Genomic DNA, 24,181 nt, shown 5'->3' on the forward strand with positions numbered 1-24,181 from the left:
GGGTGGGGGGGTTACGGGGTGGAAGGGGTTATGATGGGGCCTTCAGGGCAGTTTAGGGAACAATGGTCGCCTCTTTTTCTCAAGCCTCCTCTCTTTCTCTTCCAATCCCTCTACATAGTGTCACCCCTGTTCCTTTTTTATCAAGAGCAGATCTCCACATCACTCCAGTCCCACATTTTTATTTTTTTTCCTTCATCCCTTCGTCCTCCTTTTCCCTCTCCCTCTTTCTCTTTTTTTGTTTGTCAGGAATGTTGGCACAGCCGTCCAGCGTAGGAGGCGGACCACACATTCCTCCCAGCAGAAGTGCTGGGGGTAAACGGGGGGTGGGGGGTGGGATGTCTGGTTTACAAAACACACACACATACGCACACACTCACTCACCTCACACACCTCGCACACTCCCCCCAAGAATCCTCTCAGAAGCCAGCTGCAGCCCTGTCAGAAGAGTTAGTCACAATACACCACATTGTAAGAACATACACGCTCCCCGAGGCAAGCTTTCCTAAAAGCCCCGTCCTTTTTTTTTTTCTCCACATCAAGTTGAAAACAATCTTCACAACTTTTTTTTGATGAAGTTCAAAACACTTCTTTTTATTACCCAAGCCTAATCAAGGGTTTAAAAAATCTATAAAAGCATTTTTTTGCGCGTATACCGTCGGCACTTTCTTTCGAGAACATCAGTCAGTGTAATGACAGCTACGGATAACAGCCCTCCTTTTTTTTTTTAAATGCAGATAATTTATTGAGTTTAGGTTGATTTGGGTCAGATCCAGCAAAGCAGATCTTTGTTTTTCCTACACACCTGGTCTGATGAAGCGGGGGGGAGGGAAGGTCTGATGAAGCGCGGGGAGGGCAGGATTCGGAGAAAGAATGACAGAGGCAAAGAGGAAGACAAGTGGGGACAGAGAAAGTAAAAGTTTGGCAGGAACACTTGGCTTCGGGTTTGTACCTTGTTATTTATGTGGTGTAAAGCTCGCTGCCCGCATGTGTTTCTGCTGGAACTTACACATATTTATGTGTCCGCATAGAAACGTTTGTGCTTGTGAGTGAAAACAGAGTAGGAGTGAGTGGATTTGGTTTTTGGGACGCTGGCGCTTTGGTTTACTCTTTCACAAAACTCTTTTTTAGGAAGTTTTAAAATTAAAATGCTACATCATATGTTGTTGCAGAGCTTAAAATAAATGTTAAATTGGCTACTAACTGAGATTTAGGTCATTGGTTTAACCGAAATCAGGTTTTAGGAAAAGAAAAGACAGATTACTTAGCTTTATAAACAAATACATCTCAACTTGTCGCCAGAAACCAGAAAGACTGTTGACTCTGCCTCCTCCGAGTAAATGAGATTTACTGAGAAAGTAATGTGAGTTTTATAATGTGGTCGGGTCTTTGAAGTTCAGTGTTTGACTGATGTGTAACCTGATGCCAGATCTCCCTCTCTTCCCGTCCATCCATTCATCTGTTTCTCCTTCCCTCTCTTCCTCCCTCCATGCAGCTGTGAAAATTACCCAAAGCAGGGGGCTAAAGTGTATGTGTGTGTGTGTGTGTGTGTGTGTGTGTGTGTGTGTGTGTGTGCGCGCTTACTAGCGACTCATTCACACCAATAATCCAATTATCAAGCAATAAGGCAGTAATGTAAGAAAGCTGGAGCCATGTAAACATCATTCTCTGTTATATTAATGTAGTTATACTCTACATATATAGTCATATAATGTAATTGTACAATTTAAGAGTTTGTGCCAACACACATTTCAGTCCAGTTGCCTGATGATGCATGCCAAAGATATTTTCCTTGGCAAAATGTTTTATTTTGTTTCTCTCGTCAGCCCTTTATCTCACAATGCTGTCACAACGACGACCCCTCATTATGCTTCATTGTCAGTTAATTTGTTGATTATCTTCTCCTCATGTGATTAGTGTTTTGGTCTATAAAATGTTGGAAAATGGTAAAAAAAAAACCAAAAAAAAAAACCTCAGTGTTTTCAAAAACCCAAGATAATGTCCTCAAATGTTTTCTTTCGCCCACAACACAAAGATATTCAGTTTACTGTCACAGAGGGGTAAAGAAACCAGAAAATGTTCACATTCAAGAAGCTAGAATAAGAATTTTTTTATTTCTTTCTCAATAAATTACTTTAACCAATTAATTGATTATCAAATTATTTGTCGATTGATTAAACAGTTGAGAACTAATTAATTAATCAGTTAACAGTCAGCGGGGCAGCACTTGTCCGCAATTGTCTCCTCAATTTAAGGACATTTTCGATCACTCTTCGTCTTTGTTTTTGCCGCTAACTGCCACAAGCTGCTTTTTAAATCCTCCGGTGGTGGTTGGCACACAGAACATGTCCTTGAAATGTCACTCCCAGAGAAAATTGATTTATTATGTTAGTCCAACTAAAACTGGACTTTTAAAATACATGTAGACATGTTAGTCTTACTCAAATATGACTAAATTGAATTTTTCACATTCAGACTAACACACCCAGATAATGCGATTGGAAGTTGAATTACTCCTGCATGTATACAGTCAGTTGGACCCAAACTGGCCGAGACGCTCTTGAGCATGCTCCACAGAACAACATGGCGAACTCTACATTCAGAGTAGTGCATTTTTGGACGGACAAGGAGACGCAGTTCATGTTGTGTCAGCTGAAAAAGTAAAATATTTTAAAAGACATTGATGGGAGGAAAACAGGGAATGATGACGTGTTCAAATAGCGTTGGAACAGCTGGATGACGCTCGATTGTTTGGTCTGTGACGTAAAAGGTCAACCGGAAAAGGTCCAGTACTAACAAGCTGAAAGGAGGCATATCTACACCTATCGTAGCGGACATACTTCGGTCGATAAATCGAGTCCCCTCCCTTGCTTGTGTACTGGGACAAGGACAGTAGTCCAGTTTAATGGCCTAGTTGAGCTATAACCGTAGCTTGACTTAACTGTGCATGTAAACATACCGACTGATTCCACGCTGTTACTACCTCCACTGCTGGCTTAAAGGTGAGACAACCCTGCCCCCCCCATTGTGCCTTTTATACAGAAATTGCAAGGTGGAATAATGGCGCAACATTCCTGCTTTGAACAGACAGTGTAAAAGGGGCCAGAAATTCTCGAAAATACAAACTTTCTGATGTTTAAGTGGCATCCTTACTAAAACTCTTTGTGCATAGTGTATGGTGTTGAAGCTGATAGAAACTAATGCTCCAGAGTATGGCTTTAGACGGCCACAAGGATAAACCACAGCAGCCAAAGACTGGGTTTGAAGTTGAGCACTGGAGGATGACCTTTGACTTTGTAACAGAATCTGTACGGCGCATTTTTTTGCCAGAATGGCCCTTTAGGCTGCCCATGTCAACATATAAATCAGAGTAATGTCCTACTCATGTTACCGGTCATAGCCAAATTGTTTGGACTGTTTTGGTGTGTGGGTGTATCATCCAGAGTCGGCTGCACCATGTCTGACCCCTGAACTGCACATTGTACTGATGCCAGACTATACCAATGAATACCACTCATCTGTAACTACATATCCAGTACCACCTCTTTTTATTTTCCTCTGAAAATCACCTCTGTGGATTTTACATCTTGCAGAAGGTGTGTGTGGTTGAAGCCTTCTGTTCCTTCTGCCTCACTGATATGAAGGAGGGGCAAAGTGGCCCGGAGAGGGAAAGTGAGGAACCTAAACAGAGAGCTGTTGACCGGAGCGAGGCCAGCTGGCCTCAGCAGCCCCCAAGGCTAACAGCACCAACAGCCTTGAAATCCTAGCATTGTTCAGCTAGTTATCACTAACACACACACACATGCACACACACAGCTGTACTCTGTTGTGCCCCTTGCTGATTCAACACATTTCAAAGTGAAATCCTCCTGCCTCCCACACAAGCTGTCTGGACCCATCCAGGGCCGAGGGGGTGGTCAGGGTCATACCACTGCAGAGGTGGAGGGGGGTTGGGGAGGGGTTGAAGCATATGTACACACACATTCATGCATGCATGCACATATGCTTGCAGGCTTGTTGTCCGGGCCACTTGGACATCTGGCAGCATGTCTTGAGCAGGGCTTGAACATGCGTGGGCATATAAAGAGCCCTTTGTGCCTGTGTGGCTGCCTGGAGTGCCAGCAGAGCACTCTGCCATGGTGGAAGTCACAAGTAACTCTTAGTGAGGAAAAGGCTCCACCTCATGTTTTTGTGTGCATATTCACCTGTTATTACAGCATAGTGATGTCATTCTGACATGCGTGCCAGGTGCGTGCCATCATAAAGACATCTTTGTGGACACGTGTCATACATTTAGCCTTACGAGGGGCCAGAACGTCATTAAGCTGCCAAGTTTTATTATTTTATTGTCTATTTTAAAAACTCAAAAGAACAGATTCACCCTAATTACATAAACACATTTTCTCACTCGCCTCGAGTCCATGCAGATAATTTTGGTTTTATTACCCCAGGCTTTGTAGATATGTGTCAGAGGTTTCTGCTCCCATCCCAATACAACAAAGGTGAATGGAATTTCAGTGCTAAAAAATGACTTACGGCTATATGCATACTTGCCAACTCTCCCAACTTTCCCTGGAGACTCCTGTTATTCATTGCCCTCTCCCAGTTTCCTCACAGATTCAAGATTCTGAAGTCACAGTTTTCCAGTATTTCTCCTGATTTATGACAAATGTTCAAGCGTTTTCTTTTCCTTTTTATTATAACAACCTGTTTCTCACACTGTGGAGCACATAGAAGCCGTACCACTCTAAAATTGCTAGTGTTCCTCTACTATTTCTGACCAGACACCAATACAGCTACACCAAATGATGTTTGTTTTTTTTTAATGCCATGCATGTGATACATAAGAGAGCTGCTCGCACCTCGTCCTCCTTAGTGAGTGAGAAATATAGACAGAAATAGAGAGTACTAAGGGAAAGAAATACTCAAGCAAATTCCAGACGTCCTGGAAAGAATAATTCCTGTTTCTTAGAGAAAGTTTTAAAGGGGCGTGGATTTTGTGAAGTCTGCAGTGTCAATTTTTCCGCTGAGCACAGAGGTCCCACTATGCAATGAAATTAATTAATGAAAACTGATTAATATGAGTTAATGCAAAAGTTTCACCCAAATTCAAGGGGTGGTATTATTCTGTATTCTTTCCTGAGAATTAAAAATTAAAAGTATATTACATAGACATCCTCTTGCAGTGTACGTATTGTTTTGTTATTTTCAACCTATAAATAAGTAAAGGACATCTCTGAAACTCAAAATTGTCTGGAGGAAAAAGACTTGTAAAAACTGGAAATTACGTCTTAGAGCTAGAACTAGAAAGCTTTTGTTGTTGTTGCATAGAATTACAACAAAATTAGTTGTGACAGTCAAGTGATGCATTCCAACAAATGACATAAAAACACAAGACACAGGACATTCAGTGATTGATAAAAATGCAATAAATGAATAAATATAAAAGTCTTTAGATCTGCCAGAGTAATGGGAATGTTTTAGTGTGCTTCTTTTTAGCACAACGGTAAAGACAGTCAACCCTGTTACAAAAAAAGAAGCTGCAACTTAAGATCATTGTCTGCAAAGTATTAACATATTTGTAGACAGGATTGTCTTTATTTTTGAAATATAGAGACGTGAACTTCAAGTGAGTGGTTTTTCTCCAAATGGATGTATGTCTTCCTGTAATTGAATCCTTAAATATGCAGCATGTGGACTTTATATGTGGCCAGGATCATTTAAAGCGCAAACATTTCCCGGACCTCTGTCAATGTTGTTTTAAGCCTCATGCATTACTCAAGGCTCATATGGCTTTACATTGAACTGACATCGAACTAAAATGTGTGCTGATGCAGAGTCATTGTCAGGACAGAACACCCATTTACTCACATTGCTGATGAATATCTAAAAGCTAGTTGTTACAACAACCTAGACATCTAACCAGAAGTTCAGCCAACCAATCAGCCAACAGCTCTGTATAGTATATTTAAGTGATTATAGTATAATTAAATGGGACAAGCATATCAGAAGTGAGCCAGCAAGGCAAATCTGATCATTTATCTTGCCAGTAAACAAGAATTTTTGCATTATTCTACAAAATACTTCCCCAGATAAATGGCTAAATAACAGAGCCAAGCGCTGGAAACATGATTTAGTTAATATATATGTTAAAGGTTTTGAAACATATAAACAAAAATCTACAAACCTTCTTCTTCAACTCAGTAAGCAACTTTGAGTTTTCTAAGAAACTGTGATGCTTAAAGGGAAAGTTTGGCTCTTTTTTAGTTGTGTTGTATGAGGTACTTATCCATAGCTAGTGTATTACCTACAGTAGATGTCAGTTGGCGCACCCTGGTTTGGAGAAGCAGACAGGAGTGTCGACATGCAAGCTAAGCAATGCACTGCTTTGGAGTAGACCAGCAGCTCCCGAGTTCACTGAGTTAAATTGACTGTTTTTGTCAATGGAGACTGGTGGCTTTGACGAGAGCAGAGATGGGGGACTAAAGCCATCTTCCACGTTGGGAAGGGATGTTTTCTGCAAGATGAAATAGTGAAAATATTCTCAGTATAACATACATTTAAACATATTTTTATTTTTTATTTTTTTATCTGGCTAAAAGATGTTTTGCTGCTGCTCCTACCTTGTCTGAGAATAGGGTGTCTACAGTTCCTTAAAAAGTCTTAAAATATTACCACCTTAAATGTAATTTAATAGTTTTAAATTTGAATTTGTGAGGTCTTAACTACCACAGACATTTTGTCTAATTTCATTTATCCGTTACTTAATTTATTTTTGTAAAAGTGAGTGAAGCCTTTGTATTTATCAGTCCACATTTCTAATGTTACAAATCTTATATGTTATAAAACCATCATTTTACTTAATACTTGCACTTACCTGTTTGCAAAATATAGATTGACTTAACTCCCTCTAATAACCATATTCCTACATAACCCTTACCTCTGCACAAGACCACATATATACTACTTGCCTGCAGTGCTTGCCTGTGATGCTTAAATAAGTAAAATGTGATTTGTCCAAAAATCTGTCCGAAATTTGGTTAAAAAGTGTCTTGAACGGGTCTTTAAAGCATTAAATTTAACTGTCTGATAACCATAGACACCCTGGATAATTTATCTCGTAGACTTTTTGGTTGAACTAGTCACAACCTGTACACATATGCAGCTTGTGTTCAGGGTTCACAAGTGGACAATGGTTTTTTTAAAGGACTGAAACCTAAAAGTTATGTTTTGTGATGTTTTGTGGCTGTTTGATGTAATTTTGTCTCTCCCATGAGGAGCACCCAGAGACTTCTCTTTACTGCCTCTCACTGTCACGCTTTCACTTGTTCATAGTTATTTCAACAGTTTACCGTCCGCCTCTCCACCGCTGGCCTCGCATATATATAAACACCATCATGTTGTTACCATTGAACCTCAGAATGAGAGCCAACTGCTGTCGACCTCAACATTTCCCCAGACCCCATACGGAGAGCGCTGGGAAAACATGGAGAGTTTGTAAAAACAAAAGTCCACAATCATTTGAAGGGTTTTTGTGTCCCGCGAGGCTCCTCCCCCCCCCTCCCGACCGCATCAAGCCCCTCCCCCTTGCTGCAGCCGCGGCGGTTGGGGTTGGCTAATTAGGGGGTTGCCACGGGAACGGAATGGCAGCTTAGCCAACGGGTGTAATGACAGGGTGAGGGAGGAGGGCGGGGTCAGATTATAGGCCTGGGAGTATGCTGAGTGGAGCTCAAAAAAGAAAAGGAGAAGTAGTGGGGGAGAGGGGGAGAGAATGTGAAGAAGAATATGAACATGAAAGATGTAAGGAGCATGAGGAAGGGCATGAAGCTCTCAAAGTATGAGGGCAAATTAAATGTTCAAAGGAGGATTGATGAGAGCAAGGTTTACAACTGAGATGGCAGAGGAGGAGAGAAAATTTAGGAAGTGAGGAATTCAAAAATATGTGTGTTTGAGTGAGTGACTAAGCATGTATAGCTCAGCGGTTTCCACATAGAAGTTTGTGTACTCTGGCACGGACTGTTGAACGTACGCTTCAACTCACAGGCCTTTCCGACTGTGTGTGTGTGCATACATCAGAAAAGGTGTCTCTCAGCCCACATTGGAAAGACTCAGCCGGTGGTCACCGTGGCAACAAACAGGAAACGGTGTGCGAGTTTTTACGCAGCTGAGCCCGGTCACCCTGACAATTCTCTCTTTCCTCCTGTGTGGCCGCTCCATTCTTCAAAAGACAAACATCCAGTTGGACCGCGGCTAAAAGTGGACAAAAGGAGCTCAGAAACTTAAGGAGCTCAGTGTATTTCAGCCTCTCGGTTTTGGGACTTTTTTTAACCACATTATGTGAAGGCTGCGAGTGGGCTCAACAATCTGAACTGTGTCATCATATCAGCTTACACTTGGCAAAACCACCACTGCCCAAAACCACAGTGTGCAGAGTCCCCAGTTTGCCTCACACTTGCACAGCTATTATAATACTCTCCTTTTGTCCAGCTTGTGTTGCTCCTACCTCAGATTAAACTCAGTCCTCATTAGCCTCAAAACCATGAAACACACTGGCTGTTAGCTGAAAATTTACAAACCTATAAAGTCATATTGTTTAGCCCTTACTGGTATACATTTGGCATTCCTCTCAAGTCACAAATGAGTCACTGGTATTTCAAATAGAAGTGATTCACTCATTCCTCACTTGGATTCTGCAACAGGCTTTTCTGGCATTGTTTGAAACAGCTAATGGTGTTGCCAAATTGTCTTGACGCATACTTTCTGTTGCACAAACCAGAGGCAGAAGAATACGTCTTTCTGTGGTGTCTCTTTGGATGTTTGCAATCCTTCAGTTGTTAATGTGCAGTGCCTTCGGCACAGCTCTGCTTACTTTCTTGGGATAGATGTGTTGAACTGAAAACCCATCATGTTTTCCAACTCGATTTTATATAATTGGTGTTCAGAGACAGTGTGGCTAGTTGGAAAAATAACATTAACCACCAACCAAATTCTGGTGAGTTTCTGAAAGCTAATAAGAGTGTCTGTGCTGCCACCCACCTAGTCAGATGTTTTGTACAGTTCTGGTAGAAAGGCTGTTGTGTGCAGTTGGAGCAAGACTAAGACTCTCTTTGAGGCCTAACTTTGGTTAGATTGTTAACATGTTCACAGTGATAATGATAACATGCTTATGTATAGCAGCATAATATTTACCATGCTCACCATTTTAGTTGAGTGTTAGCGTGCTAACTTTTGCTAAATAACACTAAACACCAAACCAATAGGAATGTCATCAGTTACAGGGACTGACATTAACACCTGCCATGCACTAATTGTGGTTAGAATTTTAGTTTGGCGGGTAAATCCCAGAAGGCTATCTGTTGGTACCAGAAATTGAGCATATCGTTAGTTCACAACGTCAAGCTCAGCTCACATCCCAGCTACATCAGCTGATCTCAAACAGCCCAATCAACTGATAGAGCAGCTGATAGATCGAAGGGAGTCAGCTGATAGATCACATGATTCCTTTCTCTGCAAACTGCTTTGCAACCTGCCTCCACCCCAGCTCCTCCTTTTCATGCTGTGTCTGACTTATCAAGTTCATTTCTGTCTGTCATTGATGCTGCTCTGCTCTGGTCCTGGGGGGTCTTTGCTGCTGCTCTCCCTGCCTTAGGCTTTCCATGTAGGCGCATGGAAGGGTAGGGAGGTTTGCTGTCTCTTGCATGCGCGTGGCAGGGCAGAGAGGTGTGCTCTCCCTGCCTTAGGCTTTCCATGTAGGCACATGGAAGGGCAGGGAGGTTTGCTGTCTCTTGTATGCGTGTGGAAGGGCAGAGAGGTGTGCTCTCTCTGCCTTAGGCTTTCTGCGTAGGCCTGAGGAAAGGCAGAGAACCATACCGCCAAATATAAGGAGCCATACCGCCAAAGTTTTCTTAAACAAAAGTGGTCCTGACTGAATGGTCACTTAATAAAAAACTATTCTGAGAGTCTCTACGCATTTTGGTGCCATTTATGGACACGCCGCTTCTGTCCTCATGTCTTTCATGTCTTAACAGTACCATGGAACTGATCATTTTGCGTGGTCCTAGTTTTGCTGCACTGTTACCGTTCGGGACATCAGCTACTCCGCTAAACTAGGAATTGCCACTGCTCAGGACTCTGTCAGGAGCAGGAGGCCAGACTTCATGGACCATGCAAAGAAGAAGGTTGAGACTTAGGAGTCTGATGAGGAGGTTTAAGTTTATTAAAATGACTAACCATCCAACAGGTTTACAAACCTTTTAATTAACTATTTTTTAAAATTTTGATTCTTGAGTAGACTTTAAATTAAAGACATTTAATGGCAAAGTAGAAAGTAGAAGCTTGAGATCAAGACTTCTTTAGTTTGCGGCCAATTTAGGCTTGAATTAATTAATCATTGGTCATTACATTAAAATGATTTCACTTCAGATTTTGCTCTGTCCTCTTCTTTAAGTTAGTATGCAGCATAATAATTTATTATCATAATCAAATGTATTGAAACAAATGTATATTAAACAAAAAGTATACAAAAAGGCCATTTTTATTTTGGCTGGTCAAAAATATGCTTGATTTTTTTCATTGATTCATTTCATTCCTTGGCTGGTGAGTCTAAAAAGTTAATTTCATACACTGGACACCATGAACGTCTGTACAAAATGTCATCACAGTCCATCCCATAATTGTTGAGATATTATAAATTAGTAGACTGACCGACAAACCGATATTTCCATTAATTGAGACTGCTAGTTGGTTTCCGACACTGTGTCACTCTACAGCATCTCAAACTGCCTAGAGTAACTCATTCTTTTTTCTCTCTTCTTCTTTCTTTCCGTCCTTGTTTTCTCTAGGTATCAGTATTACCTGCAGGTGAAGAAGGAGGTGTTGGATGGACGTCTCCACTGCACAATAGAGCAGGGGATCAGACTAGCTGGCCTAGCAGTACAAGGTGAGACACACACACACACATGCATGAACAAACATCTCATGTGAATAATCTACCAGAGCGAGACGGGCAGCACAAGAGCGAAAGAGTGAGCACAAACTCACACTTTCTCAGGTCATCTCGACTTCACTACCTAATATGGCTGCATACCACTGGGAGAGCCCAGTCCACTTGAGTTCCTATGGTATCAGTCCTAACACACACACATACACACACAACCTCACTCCATCTCCTCCGTCTTGTTCCTGGGTGCTGTCTGTGTCTCAGGGGGAATGTAAACAGGCAGTTAGCTTATCGCTAGTTCCAAGGTTAGCCTTAGTAGCATCAGGAAGACTCTTATCTGTCGGGAGGCGAGGATCCTCCGCTACACTTCTGTCCGACAGACAGCAGAACAGTACTTAGGATGCACTCAGCGGCCCTTTCTGGAGGCCTGGCAGTGTTATAGAGATGGTGTGCAGGTGGGGATGTTAGATATTTATTTTTGTAACACTCAAGTACTCAATTTGGACATTAGCATTCATTCAGTGTAAAGAGTAATCACATTCTTTCTTTTTTTGCTTTGTAAAAGAAAACATTTATACTGTATAGGATAAATATAACTGTAAATTAGCCCTGTTCTATATTAAAAGTGTACATTTTCTGACACAGCATAGAAAGGAAGGCCAAACCTAACTTCTTTTGTTAGCAAGTTTAATAATAATGTCATGTGAGTGCTTGAATATGGGAATTACCTAAAATGGTCACCCCTACTTAACAATAAGGTGAACAAATTTTTGCATAGCTTCAAGGAATGAAAAAGGAACAGATCAGCTTGTAACTAATTAGTTAGCTGGTAAAGCTACTTGTTAGCTTACTAAGCTAACAAGTAGTTTAAAGACAGTGAGCCAAATTATACTGTGATTTTTTTCCTCCCTAATGTGGTTGAAAATTGCTTCTCTATAAATGTTGTATAACTTTCCAAAAACTTGGAAAATAGCCCTTAAAAATACTGTGGCTAATTTTAGCTACTTAGCAATTTAACATTTAGCAACAATCCTGATATCAAAATATGTTACTAAGAACAAATATTTTGTGTTTATTATTTACTAGTGGAATACAGGTCAATCATATAACTTTATGGAGGACAAAGAAAATATGATTTCCCCTTGGTTATAATTGTAAAAACTGTAGTAGACCCTTCGCGAAGTCCTGCTCCTGGAACGTGGACTGGCTAATCATAGCATAGCAACAACATGGCTGTCCTCCATAGACTGTAATACAGTCGTTTCAGATTTCCTTAATTTTCAGGCTCTGGTGTTATGATAGTTTGGAAGGAAATATACGTTTCTTCCCTGTTCCAAAACCAAAATCAAACCCTGAAAAGTGTAAGGTTAGCTAGCTAGCTACTGAAGATATAGCCTACTGAATGTATAGACATGCTGCTTTTGCTTTTTAATGATTATAACAGTGAAACAAAGACCGACGCTGCTGTACAGGAACCAGTGAAGGGAAGCAGGGAAACTTTGCTGATATTCAACCAGCTGTGTCATCGCATTGCGCACAGATGAACGTTGTTTGACTTCCCCCAGAACTCCCCACCCATCTTGTGGCAGTGACAGGGAGAGGAGCCAAACACCGTTCATCTGCACACACTGTGATGCCCCACAGCTGGTTCAATATCAGCAAAGTTTCCCTTTATATTCATTGTCTTCTGTGGCGATCAGCAGTGATGTGGTGGTTCACTTTTACACTGTGATCTGTAGCCTATAGTACGGCTTTAGCTTCTAACTATCTTTGTCTTTTTAACCTGTTGTTGCTGCTGAGTCAGTTTGACATCCTGGATATATCCTTCAAACACAGACTGTAGACCCCTCTGTCTGCTTCTCTCTGGAATCACTGTTTCATTTTCCCCACAAGTTGGTAATATGTCTTCAGGGAGTGCAGTTGGTTACAGTGCTGGCTCCATTCTATCTCCGACAGCTGGGCGGTCCATCAAAAAGGGGCTTAGTGAAGGGTCGTTAACTAACATGTTGTGTTCGTGTATTAGCATCTTTGGCACACTTTTTCTGAGGATTAGGTTTTACCATATCTTGTGGACTGTGTAGATACAATTTTCTACATGAAGGCCAACAAAAACATTTTTCAATTATCAGTAAAATCTGAGTGAACAAACCTCTGACAAACAATACACTATAGGTAATATGATTAGCTATTTGCAAATGTTGCATTCATACACATGAAAATTTGCTCACATAATTTATATAATAGATAATAGATTATCCGTGTATTGTGTTTGTATGTTCCAGCTGACTTTGGAGACTTCACTCAGTTCATGTCTCAGGACTTCCTCAGGGAGTACGTGCTCTTCCCAGTGGTGAGTCCTCAAACCTTCACTGTTCAAATATGTGCATGTGTGTCTGTGTGTCTCTATGTGTTGCCTGAAGGCACACATTCCTGTGTCACCTGTGTACCTCCTCCCTCTGCATACCTGATTGACAGGCAGAAAACAGACAAAGAATAAGCAAGACTCTGAGTGAGATAAAGATCTTGCGGGCACCAAATATATTACATGAATTAGACACTGTGTTACTGTTACTGCCAGGTACATAATGTCCATTGTTACATCACTGACTACAGTTTAGCTGCAAAACTGTTTGAAAGCCTAGGGAAAGAGAGGATGTGACAGTGTTTAAATTGAGTAGGGTGCTTGTTCTTTCTGATACTTAACAGTTCCCCTTTTCTTCTATCATTAAAGGGACAGTTCACCCCAAAGTTTTTCATCTTACCTGTAGTACTGTTTATCTATTGTTTTGGTGTGAGTTGCTGAGTGTTAGAGATATCATCAGTCTTCTCTTGAATATAATGCAACTAAATGGGTCAGTGGTGCTAGGTGAACTAGCAGTAGATGCACGCACCACTTGTCAACTCACACCAAAACAATCTAGACAGGTAAGAGGAGGAATATGTCATTTTGATTCTGCATTGAACTGTCCCTTTAATCCTTCAGCACCTCTTGCTCCACTTTCCTTTTTCTATTCCTCCTTCTTCCGCCATCTTTTTCTTACTTGCTGCCTTATGTTTTGTTCACTTCTTTTCCTCTCAGAACTGGCCGAATGGAGACGAGGTGCTGGAGGAGTGGACCCAGAAAGTCGCTGAGGAGCACAAGAGTCACTGGTAAAGCTTCATTTTATTCCTAAAATGTGCACGTGTAAAAAAACAGAGAAGAAAATAAGATTCAAAGACAATAAGATGCCAAGCACCAACAGTACATATGTCTGTACTTTCCAGTCGAATGCAGACCGCTGAGGCAGAGCTGCTCTACATCAAGGAGGTGGAGAAACTGGACGGCTTTGGGCAGGAGAGCTTTCCTGCTAAGGTAGATATCACACCATCCCCAGCCTCCTACACAGACACACACACACCACTGCAGATTTGCCAGTGTCTTTGATTGTGAGAAGATTTTGCGGTGTCCTTATTATGTTCACTCTGTTTCCACAGGACAACTACACCAACGATATTTTCATCGGTGTGTCCTTCATTGGGGTGTTTGTCAAACACAGGAATGGCAGATCCATCATGCTCCACAAGTGAGTCCCTATCCTTCGTCGTATTTATCTATTTTTGGAGCCTGTCTGAATTTTGACTTTAAGTGCGGCTTATATAAATAAATATGCGAGAAAATGTTATGAATTTTGCGTGGGAACACTCAACTCTTGTGCGCGTTTGTTTGTGTTTCCGTGTGTGTGACAGGTGGAAGGACATTGGCACCATAGCGCACAACAAGTCAGCCATCACAGTGGAGATAACAAGCAGAGACGACACCATCATTTTTCACATGGTGAGTGTTGTGTCTGCGGGTGGTCTCGGCACATACACACACACGCCTTATACAAGGTTTCTAGTTCAACCAAAAAAAGAAGCACAAACACATCCTTGCGTAGAGACAAATACAGCTGCAAATTTAGTCTTGATTTTCGATAAATAAAACTGCTGTAAATTTAAACTATCAATGTTTTTCTCTGTGTTTGTATTTGCAGGAGGATATGGAAATGGCCAAGTACATCGCTCGTCTTTTCACGGCCAGACACAAATTCTACAAACAGAACAAGATCTGTGCAGAGTGAGTCTCGAGGCCACCCCGCTGAAGGCCGTCAGAGCACTTCTATATTCTGAATTATCTGCCATTTAATGTTTAAAATAGAGTTCAGCAACCTTGTGAGGGTTATGCAAAAAAAGGAATAGCAAAACAAACAGCATAATCTTGAACTGGAGATACAGAGTTCATGGTGCTTACAGTTTGTGAGTCATCATCTGCGTTTGTTTCTCTTCAGGCCCACTCACTCACCTGCACCAATCCGGAGGAGGCCCACATGGACTCACCGCCTATCTCTGGTACTGTCAGAAGCATTTGCTCGCTTTCGTATGGTTCATCATCAGTGGTTATTGCTCAGTGGTTTAACACAGCCCTGTTGCCTCTATAAATGAGACCAGAAGGCAGGGGACAGAGGGGAGAATTCGGGAGGAAAGACAGAAATGGGCTCGGTTAGAATTGACCCTGCTCTTCCACTCGGGGCAGCACTTAATTGTGCCATGGAGCCTTGGTTTTAACATGCGTTGGTGGTGTGGTGGGTGTTGTTGGAAAGTTTGCAAGGGTGTTGCTTGGTCTGATTTCCGGTGCGACAATGAAGGCAGTGATTTGTGCGTCTCCCTCCCTGCTGGCCAGACAATGGCTCAGCTAAATGTGGCACAATAGCTGTTCAGTCGGTCCACTCGAGTGCTCAGTTGTCTGTCTGGAGAACCGCAGGCATTGGCGGTCGACAACTTCACGGCACTAGAGAAGATCTGAGTCGGTCACAGTCACCTGCTGTGTTAGGAAAGAGTTGACACATTTTAAGGCTTATTTAGAGGCTCTTTTAACATGATGCATGATGATGTACATAACTTAAAGGAATACCTCAACCCTCCAAATTAACATTTTTATATTTTCTCTCTCATGGCTCTGGTAAATGAAGAATCCAAAAATGGAGAAAATTCTTGATGAATTGATGTCCTAAGGATCTGTGCAGCATAATCCAAGTCTCATTTATCCAGTGGTATCCTCAGAACTTCCCAACAGGCAGCCCTTTTTGACGGGAAACTAAAAGAAAGTGAAACTCATTTATTCTCTCTTCAAAGCCAGACTCCATTGACAAAAACTGTAATTTTATTTTGTTGGACACGTGAGCTGCTGGTCTACCGCTGCCTCAATCGGATAGTTTGTCTGTGTTATAGTGTGACTTTGGTGTTTTAAAGGTTAGTTCGGATTCACCAAAGTTTCAAAATATTATGAACAAACCAGTTCAGGCAGCAGTAGACCAGCAGCTCCCACGTTTAGCGAGGTAAAATTACTGTTACTGTTTTTTAACGTTTGAGGTGCTGGTCTACTGCTGCCTTGATTGGTTTGTTTGCAATGTTGTGAAACTTTGGTGTATCTGAACTAACCCTTTAAAACACCAAAGAAACACAGTACCACAAACAAACTAAGTGATTGAGGCAGTGGTAGACCAGCAGCTCCTGTATTCAGCAAAATAAAATTACAGTTTTTGTCAATCGAGTCTGGCTTTGAAGAGAGCATAAATAAGTTTCATGTTAGTGCGGCTTCCCGTTGGAGAGGGCTGTCCTGTGTTCAGGAAGTAGTGACATGAGACTTGGATTATACTGCACAAGTTGTATGAAAGTTTGTAAATGTTTTTGGATTCTTCGTTCGCTGTACAGGCATGCAAGAAAATCAGAGTTTTCAGCATGAAATAAATGTTAAACAGGGTAGTTGATACACAAATGATCATGCTGTGGGTGAAGTATTCCTTTAATGGAGTATAAAAATCAATTGCTTCTTCTAAACTGCATTAAATGTGTTTCTCCATTTAGCCACGGCCCCAGTCCTGTAACTTCCAGTCAATGCATTCCCAGTATGGAGAACATTATCAGGACACACAGAGCTCTCAAGGTACGTGTAAAACACAGACACACACAAACACACAAAAACATTCAGAGTGAGTTTCAACTCCTCCGGCTTGCTGCTTCGACCACAGTGTGATTTAAGGTTTTAGCCTCCCTGATGATCACTAAAGCATTTGAATGGAGCTAATTGTGTCTTTCCCATCAGGCGTGTGACTCACAGCCCATTTGTACTTTAACAATCTCCCAGCCAATTAGAGCCCGACGTTTGGGGTGCAGAGCAGTGACCTCATTTTGTGCCTCGCTCTTTCATTGACTTGTTCACACACTCAGTCGGCCTTATAATCCGAGGAGCTTCGCTCATGTCGGCTTGACAGTAAAACAGAGCGAGTGGAAAAACATTCTGGGTGTGCTACTATGCGTGGGTGTGAGATCATTCTGTAGTGTGACCTCAGGCATCACACTCCGTTTGTGCGGACAGAGATTATGTATGTCTGCCTGCCTGTAGGCTTGAGATACTTTCACACGAGAGAATGCTTTATTTGTTGAGTAAAGAGGACTGACATGCATACCACTGTCTCCTTGATTATGGTGGGAAGAAAATATTCCAAATATATCCCATTCTAAGGTGGTACTCACCACGGGGAGGACATTTTCCGAATTCTTTCAAAGGTTGTTGGTGCTGCAGCAGGGGTGCACCAATCCAACTTTTTCAGTCTCGATGCTGATACCTGGACTTTAATGAGGACTGATCCGACACCAGTGTTTAAATCAATAGCTTGTAGTGGTAGTAGTGGTATACGTGGTGTCATTTGAAAGGTAACAATCTGACGTTTTTACCCGTTAGTCAGAATTACTGTAAGTGCTTCTGTCATTGAGTTTGATAAGTTTTTAACACACTGAAATAAAAGTTTGTGTTCGCCTGAATATTTTCTTGAGAACAGATGCTGCAGATGACTAGAGCTGGGGGGGTATTCGCTAGAAAACACAATGGGGCCATAGCACAAAGCCTCACATAGTCCAAATTCAAAATAGATACCAGTATCACAGAAAAATAAACATTTTCCATGTGTTTTTCTAAGGTTTTGTCCAGGCGTTTTTAAAAAAAAGAGGGTAAAATAATGCACAGGAATGTCTATTTAGGAGCTAAATGTATATAAAACACTTATAGAAAACCTAAATTGGTAAGAAAAGCTGTTTTGGTTTCCCTTAAGACAGCATAGCAGTCATTTGTTTATCATTTCTGTACATGTGTAACAGTCTGTGGTGTCAATAAGGGGTTAAAAACTGTGGTGGAGCTTCAGAGTGTCATTGACCACAAGACCCGTAAACCTTGACCAATCCTTGTCGCCGTAACTAGCTTGAAACTACAGGAAATGTGAGTGATGTATGTCCCTTCAGCTCAGGCCGTGGTTGGTTATCGAGGCCGTAGCAACACTATTAGAAGCTCCTGTTGATCGAAGTGAGGTCTTAATAGAAAGCCTATGCGTTTATCTCCAATATGGCAGCTGCTATTCCAGTGTGTTTACATGCAGGTCAAAGAAATTATGGATCATATGTGGAGAAATATGAACGTTTGAAATGATGCAATGGCAGTTCGTGGATATCTATAGATGTACTAAAGTGTTTGATTAAATACTTTGCTGGATTTAGAACATCTTGACCTTTGAGAGTGTGTGAGAGATGAAACGGGAGCTGTGTAAAGTGTGATTTGGTCTGTTTGTTTTCTTGGGGTTTTGTCTGACAGAAGTGTTAACTGAGCCTGCTGTGGTGGTTGTATCTTGAAATGGCTAGCATTAATGGCACAGTGAAGAGCGTAGCTTTGGAGTGATAGGTCATATGACTAAACCACTTAAATACCAGTGAATACAGCAGTTGTTTTACATATCATACTCATCATAGTCACCTTAGGAGGGGCTGTGGGCAGGCTGTCATATTTCTAAAAGTACAACAATAAATTTAGATCATCCCTGTGCTGCAGTGCAAACCCAGACAGTGATCTTTGCCAAATCAGAAACGCCCTGAGGGTGCCATAAATACTGTTCGTTGCTCATGGCCTTAAAGTAAAACACTGGAAAAAATCAGAACCACTTTCAGGTACAGTAAACTTTGAAAGAATCAGGTTTGCTCTGGAGGATTATCTTAACTTTTAGGAATATTTCATCTCCTTTCTTCCTCTCTCTTTTGATTTTTAGACAGCATCTTCCATGACGACCCCTACTACAAGTCAGAGACCAGTCTGGACCGTTCCCTGGCGGACTTTCCCTTCCGTAACGGCACCGTGCCCAATGGAAGCATGTACAGCAGCCCCAGCCTGAGCTCCCTCAATCACTCCCAGACTTTCGTCCCGCCCTCACCCATGTCCTCCAACCTCAGCATCCCCGGCAGCGAGCTCATGCGCCCTGACTACATCCCCAGCCACCGCCACAGCGCCATCATTGCTCCGTCCTACCGGCCCACACCTGAGTACGATGCTGTCATGCGGCAGAAGCGGCGCATGCTCCCCGCTCACCATGATCTCCACAGCCAGTCGCTGCGCAGTCTGAACATCAGTAATGCGTGTGCTTACCGTCAGCCTGAGGCTCTGGTGTATAGCCAGCCCGAGATGAGGGAGAGGGGCCCTTATCACGGCCTGGGGCCCAGTCCAGGACCCTACGCACCACAGGTAGAGGTGGATGCTTTGTGTTTGATTTTGTTAAATTTCTTTCTCTTGTCTACATCTTACACTGTTTTTCTATGAATACTTGCCTTACAGATCAGCTACAGTAAGCCAGTGTCCCATGGGCCTCATCAGGGAGGTCCAGCCAGCAGCCAGGGCCCCTGTCATTCACCCTGCGTTAATGGAGTTGGAGGCAGCGGCGGAAGTGGAGGTGTAGGAAGCTCCATCTCTCACACTGTCAGCACACCTGAGCTGGCGAATACCAAACAACAGGGGAACAATGCGGGAAGCTATGCAGCTACAGCCAACATGCTGAGAAACCACATGTCGCGGCCTCCTCCACCTTACCCTTCCAGCTCCTTCCGCCCGGCCACCAGCACCCCGGACCTGGCCAGCCACCGTCACCGCTGCATGGGGGGCAGCAGTCCAGAGCTGGTTACCCGCATGGTGCAGCTGTCGGTCAAGACCTTTCAGCCGGACAGCTCAGCCGTGGTGCACCAGTCCCTGCAGGAGGTTAGTGAACCATTAACTGCAGCTGCTAAGCACCGCTCCACCCTGGGCAAGAGACACAGCATGGAGGTGATCAGCAGCATGAGAGCAGGTGGAGGAGGAGGAGGGATGGAGGGCATAGTGATGAAGAGCATTAATGCTCCCCTTCATCGGAGGAATACTCTCAGAGAACACGTGATGCCCCCTCAGCCTCAGTCCATCCCTCAGCCCCAGCCTCAAACCCCTCAGCCACAACCCCAGCCCCCACCTCAGCCTCCTCCTCCACCTCAGCAGCCACAGGAGCTGCCCATGCAGATGCCTGCCCAGAAAGCTCCTGAGGCTTCTGCAGCGCCGCCTGGGCCAGTGGCCTACCAGCATCAAAAGACTCTCTCCAATGCTACCATGCTCATACACAGTAGTGACAGTGAAGAAGAGGAGGAGGAGGAAGAGGAGAGGCCTGAGCTTGATGTGCAAATCCCAGGTCTCAATGAGGACATCAGCATTAGCGCTCAGCTCCAGGCTGCTCTGGCCAAGCTGCCTAACAAACCCCCTCCGGAGTACCCTGGTCCTCCTAGACCTCCTAGCAGCGCTCAAATCCGCACCCACAATCACAACCACACTCACCACCACAATCATAATCAAGGACCACAGAGCAACCACGGACCAGTGGACCCAAACCAAGCCCAGGGCCGAGCACTCAAGGCTGGGCAGAGCCCAGGTGTCGGCGGGCCTGGATGTGGTAGTGGTGGTGCAGGTGGTGGTGGGACACTGACCCGAGGGGACCAGGGTGGCGTGAATGGGGCGGTTTTAGGTCCATCCATTTCAGAACCGGACCTGACCAGTGTGAAGGAGAGGGTGAGGAAGGAGCCGGTCAAAGAGAGGCCGGTGTCAGAGATGTTCTCCTTAGAAGACAGCATCGTGGAGAGGGAGATCGCTCAGAGGGTAAGACACATCAGTCAGTAATGCTTTTACACCACTTATTTTATGCTTGTGCTAACTTATTTTAATAGTATGTGCTGTTTAGCAATGCTAAAATGTTAAGTTGATTGATCAAGTCGACCAAAAATCATTTGACAGCAATGTTTACCCTCAACTGACAAAAAAATGACTACGTTTACATGCACAAAATATTCCCGTTTTTGCCTTTATTCCAAAAAAGACAATATGCCTGCCCAGCTGTTTACATGGCTAATGTGAATGAATATTCCACTAATGTTCCTGTTTATATGCAGCCGTACATGCTCCAATTAACATGTCTTAACAAGTCATTTATCACATCAAAATATGGAAAAGTGGAATGGCTGGAACCACTTGTGGCAAGAGTTTTTCACCTTTCTACCTTCATTCCCTCAACCACCTCCATGAAAAGGTCAGCGCTAAGATAGCGTGTTGATATCTACGTCTTTCATCATGTTTAAAAGTAGGTGTGTTTCTCCTCACGCGCAAAAATGTGGACTTTTCTTTTGCACATGCATCTCTACCCCAGCTTTGCAAACTGTTGGCTAGTTTGTGTACAATGTATCCATGTCAGCGCTCAGAGTTGACCGCTAAGAGGCAAACTGCAGTAAAAAAAAATCCCACTTGCGACGCCTTTTCCGAATGTTTCTATATATAGGGCTGTGCAATTAATCGAAAATTATACGAAACCAACATTCAGAACCTCTAACCAATTTTATCTTGCCCATGTCTGTAATTTCGTTTTGCTTAATTCTGTTAATACTTTCCCCGCTGTGTGTGTTCTTGCGCTGTCCCCTTAGAAATGTACTACTGCGTATGTAGTCACCTGTCCAGTCTGTCACCTGGGAGCAACATGGAGAAGAACTCAAAGACTGGGCCAACTGAGCAGCTTGTGCTAAAGAGAAATGCTGTGTCTGTCGTTTGGACACATTCTGGCTTTCAATTTATCATGATATTGATTTGAGGTCATATCGCCCAGCCCTAGCTGTATACATGTCCAAAGAATGCTTCTAAAACCTGAATAACACCGGCACGTCCCACACGTCTTAGTCAGAAGTTCAGTATGTTGATCCCTGTAAAATACAGAATATTGTCATAATTGGAATAATAGTGGAATATTAATATGCATGTAAACATACTCATTTAACCTTTTCAGATGTGATTTTAGATTTTCTTCTTTATCATATGATTTTGGATCTAAGACTTTGCAACGTAGACTATATAGAATATCTTTAGATTTTGGACCCAACTGGACGATGTCTCTTTGGGCTCAGAGAAATTGTTTTTCACTGTTCAGTTTTATCAACTTAACGATTGATCTCATTTAAACTGAACTGTCAATAGCAGGCTCGATCATGTCATTATATATTTATGATTTATGAATCTTTGGTACGCAAGCTGATCATGAAATATATAAGTCATCCATCAGAAACTCCACTGCTGGACAAACACCCTGCTCCATACTGGTACAGTTTTAAACATCTCGGTCTGTTGTTTGCTAGCTAGTTTCATAGCTCCTGATTAGCAGTAATCTGGGGTTCAGCACCTGAGAGGGTAGCACTAGGCTCTGAGTCCCCCCAGAAAGCTAAAACCCTCATAAATCCCTCAGATTATTCTTTGGGTTGTGTGTTCTTGTGTAGGTCGGCTCCGTGTTATTAAGGCACAAACATTTGACACAGCACCAGAGTCCAGGTATAAGTTAAATCATATAATCGCCTCACTTTGATGAGAGTGAGTGACCTGGTGTTGCTGGCTGTTTGTAGCGTGAGTCAAGGGAACTCCAAAATATTTTACTTCGATCCAAAAGTCCAAAGCTGTTATCCCTCGTTTATACCAGCTGGTTCATCTCATACCTAGAAGACACCCCTGGTGACCCCCAAGCTGTTGTTTTGACTGTCCCACAGGGAATGAAGGAGGTGGGGCTGCCCTGGAGGTTTAATAGCATCAGAGATTAGGAGAGGTAATCCTCGGAGGAAGGAGGGACCGCGCGATGTGGGTCAGAGTTTGGCTGGTGTGGTAGAGAGGAAAAAAAACGCAGGGTGACAGAGGGAGCGTGTGTTCTGTGGAGAAAAGGAGGCTAAAGAGGTGGGTGGGAATAAACAAAGGGCCGGAAGAATGAAAAATATGTGAAGGAGGACAAAGCGAGGATGAAAGCATCAAAAGACGTTGAGGGCGAAGTGAGATGGATAAGAAGCTGCACGTCTACTCTTAATAGGCTTTACATTCAGGGCTTGTTAGTTCACACCTTTGGACGGAATACAAGTGGATTGGTACAGCCAGGTTTGCCCTACAAACAGGACGCACACGCATACGTCAGACTCTCCCCACCCACCTCGACACACTCACATGTGCGCGCTCGCTGATTTGAGGCTGGCGCAGGTCAGTCTCGAGATGCTGCCGGTACCTGTAACCATGACACCGGGATTTTCCTCTCTCTTAAAGACGCTGGAAAGACAGAAGATGTCCGTGGACTCCATGAAGAGGCCGCTGATGATGGCTGCCCTCAACGGACTCTACGTGGCCCGAATGCCTGTCCCAGAGAGCCCTGCGGAGGACGGTGCCAAGGCTGCTACAGACGAACGGGTAAAATATTACTTTAAGAAATACATGCAGAGTTTATTAATCTTTAACTGTGTATTGGGAAGTATTTTTGAAAGATCTTCTTTTGGTTTATTTTTCTGTTAGACAGTATGTGCTATTGATTGATAGACCGCTTTAAAAAATGATGGTGATATGGTTTAAATAATGTCATTTTTTTGTTGCTACTGCATCACAGTAGATTTTACTTCACCCAAACCTTTCAGGATACATTATAATGTTAAAAATACAGATTTATTCTTGTCATTTTATGGTACAGTATATACAAAACAAACTATTGTTTGTTGTCATTTTTACTCACAATTTCTCTAGAAGCACATAAACAACCCATTTAGACTGAAAATATAACTACATGAGACTTTCACGGTATGATAACAGTCTTAAAATTTGTCATGGTTTCATGACACCAGTTACTGTGACCCTTAAAGGAAAGAAAACAGGAGGGTTTCTGGGGGGGTTGAACAAATGCTTTATTACAATTAAAACTTGGAAACCATTTTTTCAATGGGAGTATGTATAAAAAGTCTCCCTTAAAAGATATAAAATAAATCTGAGATAAGCAAATTTACACATACCATGGTATACTGTGACGCTGGTATACTGCTGCAACCCCACACACCACAATTAAC

General features: G+C 42.7%; 1 protein-coding gene across 1 annotated transcript in view; it reads left to right on the forward strand.

Moving 5' to 3' along the window:
- The window catches only part of LOC126398628 (tyrosine-protein phosphatase non-receptor type 14-like), a 61,649-nt gene that overhangs the window by 25,557 nt on the left and 11,911 nt on the right, over positions 1 to 24,181 (forward strand). The window contains exons 4-15 of the mRNA XM_050058122.1: positions 10,839 to 10,936; positions 13,219 to 13,286; positions 14,016 to 14,086; positions 14,201 to 14,288; positions 14,411 to 14,499; positions 14,663 to 14,750; positions 14,950 to 15,032; positions 15,244 to 15,304; positions 16,820 to 16,898; positions 19,045 to 19,514; positions 19,605 to 20,939; positions 23,397 to 23,537. Coding sequence (XP_049914079.1) covers positions 10,839 to 10,936; positions 13,219 to 13,286; positions 14,016 to 14,086; positions 14,201 to 14,288; positions 14,411 to 14,499; positions 14,663 to 14,750; positions 14,950 to 15,032; positions 15,244 to 15,304; positions 16,820 to 16,898; positions 19,045 to 19,514; positions 19,605 to 20,939; positions 23,397 to 23,537 — 2,671 coding nt within the window. The remainder of the gene's footprint in view (positions 1 to 10,838; positions 10,937 to 13,218; positions 13,287 to 14,015; positions 14,087 to 14,200; positions 14,289 to 14,410; positions 14,500 to 14,662; positions 14,751 to 14,949; positions 15,033 to 15,243; positions 15,305 to 16,819; positions 16,899 to 19,044; positions 19,515 to 19,604; positions 20,940 to 23,396; positions 23,538 to 24,181) is intronic.

This window comes from Epinephelus moara, chromosome 12 (assembly GCF_006386435.1).
Source record: "Epinephelus moara isolate mb chromosome 12, YSFRI_EMoa_1.0, whole genome shotgun sequence".
NCBI classification, from domain to species: Eukaryota; Metazoa; Chordata; class Actinopteri; order Perciformes; family Serranidae; genus Epinephelus; species Epinephelus moara.